This window comes from Octodon degus, unplaced genomic scaffold (assembly GCF_000260255.1).
Source record: "Octodon degus isolate 3935 unplaced genomic scaffold, OctDeg1.0 scaffold00007, whole genome shotgun sequence".
NCBI lineage: Eukaryota > Metazoa > Chordata > Mammalia > Rodentia > Octodontidae > Octodon > Octodon degus.
This window is the reverse complement of record NW_004524583.1, coordinates 26148611-26151556: the sequence shown is the minus strand read 5'-3', so window position 1 is coordinate 26151556 and position 2946 is coordinate 26148611. Positions and strand designations below refer to the sequence as shown.

Here is a 2946-nt window from a genome sequence, read left to right as displayed (position 1 = left end):
CAGACGTCAGACTTGAGACTGGAGTTTTACCCAGGAACTGGCTTTCTCGCTGTGCCCCAAGCTCTCCATTCTGCATTTCTTCTTGTCACCTACTGTTCATTGTTGACTTGAGGCCTAACCCTTTTCTCACTGGGATTTTGTCCCATGACTTCCATGGACCCAATGTTCAGTACAATCCATGATCAAATGTGGTTTGTATAATAAATACCTACTTAATGTATTAGAAATATCTTCTTGCTTGAATTTAAATTTGTGTCTTGGACTAAACTGGACATGTGGACACAGTACTCTCTTTTCTTCTTAGAATTCGTGTTTTTTCTGGCCTCTTTGTCATTACTATACAAAAGCGTTGTTTCTGTTACTTCCAGTATTTTCAGCAATCTTACGGGACAATCATCACCCCTTTGTCTCCTACAAGAGGAAGCTGAAGGCCGCAAGTTGTCCTCAGTGAGTCTGTGGGGGAATATGCCCAGTGCCGGGCTTGCGGAGGCCCCACTGAGTCTGTGGTGGACTTCGTAACTAGCCCTCACAGCCCTGGCCTCATCCCAGGTTCCTGGACTTGCTTCCTCTGACCTTTCCTTGCCCCTGATCTCCTCCTGAGTGATCATCACTGGGTCCCTCTGAATCCCAGCTGTGACAGAGAGACCTGTGAGGAAGAGCAAGCTGGGGGCCTTGAGGAGGTCTTCATGTGGGAGATTGGAGCCAGGGCTGAAGGAGGGGGAAGAGCCAAAGCTGTCCCTGTGTCTTAGGCCCGAGGGAGCAGAAGCGTGTTGGTGTCACCAAAGGAATGGGTGGTCGGGAAGTCTCGCTTTTGGATTGTTAAATCAGGCTTGAATTTCAGGGACTCTTCACTGGCTGACCGTGGGCGAGTCTTAGCTCCTCTGAGCTGTTTCTCCACCTGCCCCTAAGCATAAGCTTACCTGGCTGTCATGCGTGTCAGTTTTCTGGCCGTGTGATGCAAGCTGCGATGTGTTTTGTAAGGGAGAAAGCTGTGTGTGTGTGTACCATTGTCAGTACTGTCAGACGGATTATTACCGGAGTCATAAGTTGGAGGTGACAACTTCTTGAATAAAATATGCTCATTCCAGGGAGCTGTAGTCTATTTTTCTGGTGGTTAGTGAATGAAGAATGGGTTTTATTTTCACATTTCAATATGGTTGAATAGAACCAAGAGGAAAATATTTATGACATATGGACACGGCATGAAATTCACGTTTCAGTGTCTGCCAATAAAATTCGCTGGAACATAGCGGAACCCATTTACTTTTGTACTGACTACGGCTGTTTTGGTACTACAGCAGCAGAGCTGTGACAGCTCGTATTCCACACAGAACTTAAGGCATTTTCCTTGGGCTGTATAAGAAAAGCTTGCCACCATCTTCCCTTCTTTCTTACCCATTGAATCTCCCGAGGAAAGAAAGGCAATTTAGAGAAATCTGAAAGGGTTTTAAAACTGATTCCTTTTGTTTGATAATAAAGGTAAATGAGTATGTTTTTGTCATTTTTCTCCTTTTTGAAGCTTTTTAAAAAAATCTCGAGTCAACCAAATAGCTCAGTGGGTTAAAGCGCCTTCAAGCAGGCACATGGGCCAGGGGCTCAATCCCATCAACCCCACCCCTGGGGCTCCGCAGTTGAGACTGGGCGTGGTGGCGCACAACTGTAATCCCAGTTCTTGGGAGGCTGTAAACAGGCGGATCACTACAAGTCCGATCTAGTAGTGAGACTCTGAACACCCTGTAAACCATTCCCTAAAAAATTAAAAAAAAAAAAAAATGTTTTTTTGTTAACTAGGCTTGGTGGTACATGGCTGTAATCCCAGCCATTCTAGAAATTAAGGCAGATTGCAAGTTTGAGGCTGACCTGGGACATTTAACAAACCTTGCCTCTAAAAAAGAAATTTAAGAAAGATTGTATCTCAATGGTAGAACACTTGTTTAACATGTACAAGACCCCAAATTAAATCCATAGAACTGGGAAAAATAATCTCTATTTAGTGTTGAAATACTGTTATAACATTAAAAATAAAGTGCTCGCTGCCAACTTCAAACCATCCTTAATGTGGCTAACGTGTGTTTTTATTTTGTTTTTGTTTTTTGCAGTACCAGGGATCAAACTTGGGACCTTGTACTTACTAGGCAGACGCTTAAGCCTCTGAGCCAGATCCCCAGCCCCTGTGTTTTTATTTTGATTAATGCTTCTTCTAATTTTTGACCTCTATATTTCCAAATGGTTGACATCATGCTCTACATAGACATCATAATTGATCTAGTCCTTTCTAGTTGGCTTTTATAAATACTGCTAGATTTTTATTTTTATTGTTCATTCTGGTTGTGTTGTCAGAGTAGTACAATTCACAGGATATGTACACACACACACACACACACATACACGTTGCAAATACTTGTTCTTGCCATTGGTCAGATTCTTCCAGATTCAAATGCAATTGCAAGTGTGTCTCTGGAGCTGGGCTGGGCTCCCTTCCCTGCCGGGGCCCTCTCCTACCTCCTGCTCTGTTCTCTGATGTAATGCCAGTGCAGCTTAGAAACTGAGAAAGCTGAGGAATGAAGCTGAAGGAGAAGGTCAGAGGGAAAATGAGCGACACACTTTCAAGGTGATTTCCTGTGTCTTTTCTTAGACCTCCCCCAAAGTACTTAATAATAAGTGAAAAAAAAATTTAGGGAACTAAAATACTTTCTTCTCATCTAACAAGGATGTGCGAGAGGTTTGTGCTTTCTGTTGCATTTCCAAACAAGTGAGAATAAAAGCAAGACCATTGCTGTCATGTATCAGTACTATTGACATCTGCAGTGTGTGTGCACGAAGCTTCCTTCAATGTATCAGATTAATCCTATGAAATGCAAGTAAAAGAAATGTGAGGCTATTTATATTTTATTCTCTTTTTTTTCTAGTGAGAAGCTGGATGGAAAAACTCAAAGACAAGGTAAG

The 2946-nt window shown here is 42.7% G+C and overlaps 1 protein-coding gene across 1 annotated transcript in view; it reads left to right on the top strand.

The window, feature by feature from the left end:
- Positions 1 to 2946, top strand: part of CUNH14orf37 (chromosome unknown C14orf37 homolog) — a 130422-nt gene that overhangs the window by 122444 nt on the left and 5032 nt on the right. The window contains exon 5 of the mRNA XM_004624935.2: positions 2910 to 2941. Within this exon, the coding sequence (XP_004624992.1) occupies positions 2910 to 2941 (32 nt within the window). The remainder of the gene's footprint in view (positions 1 to 2909; positions 2942 to 2946) is intronic.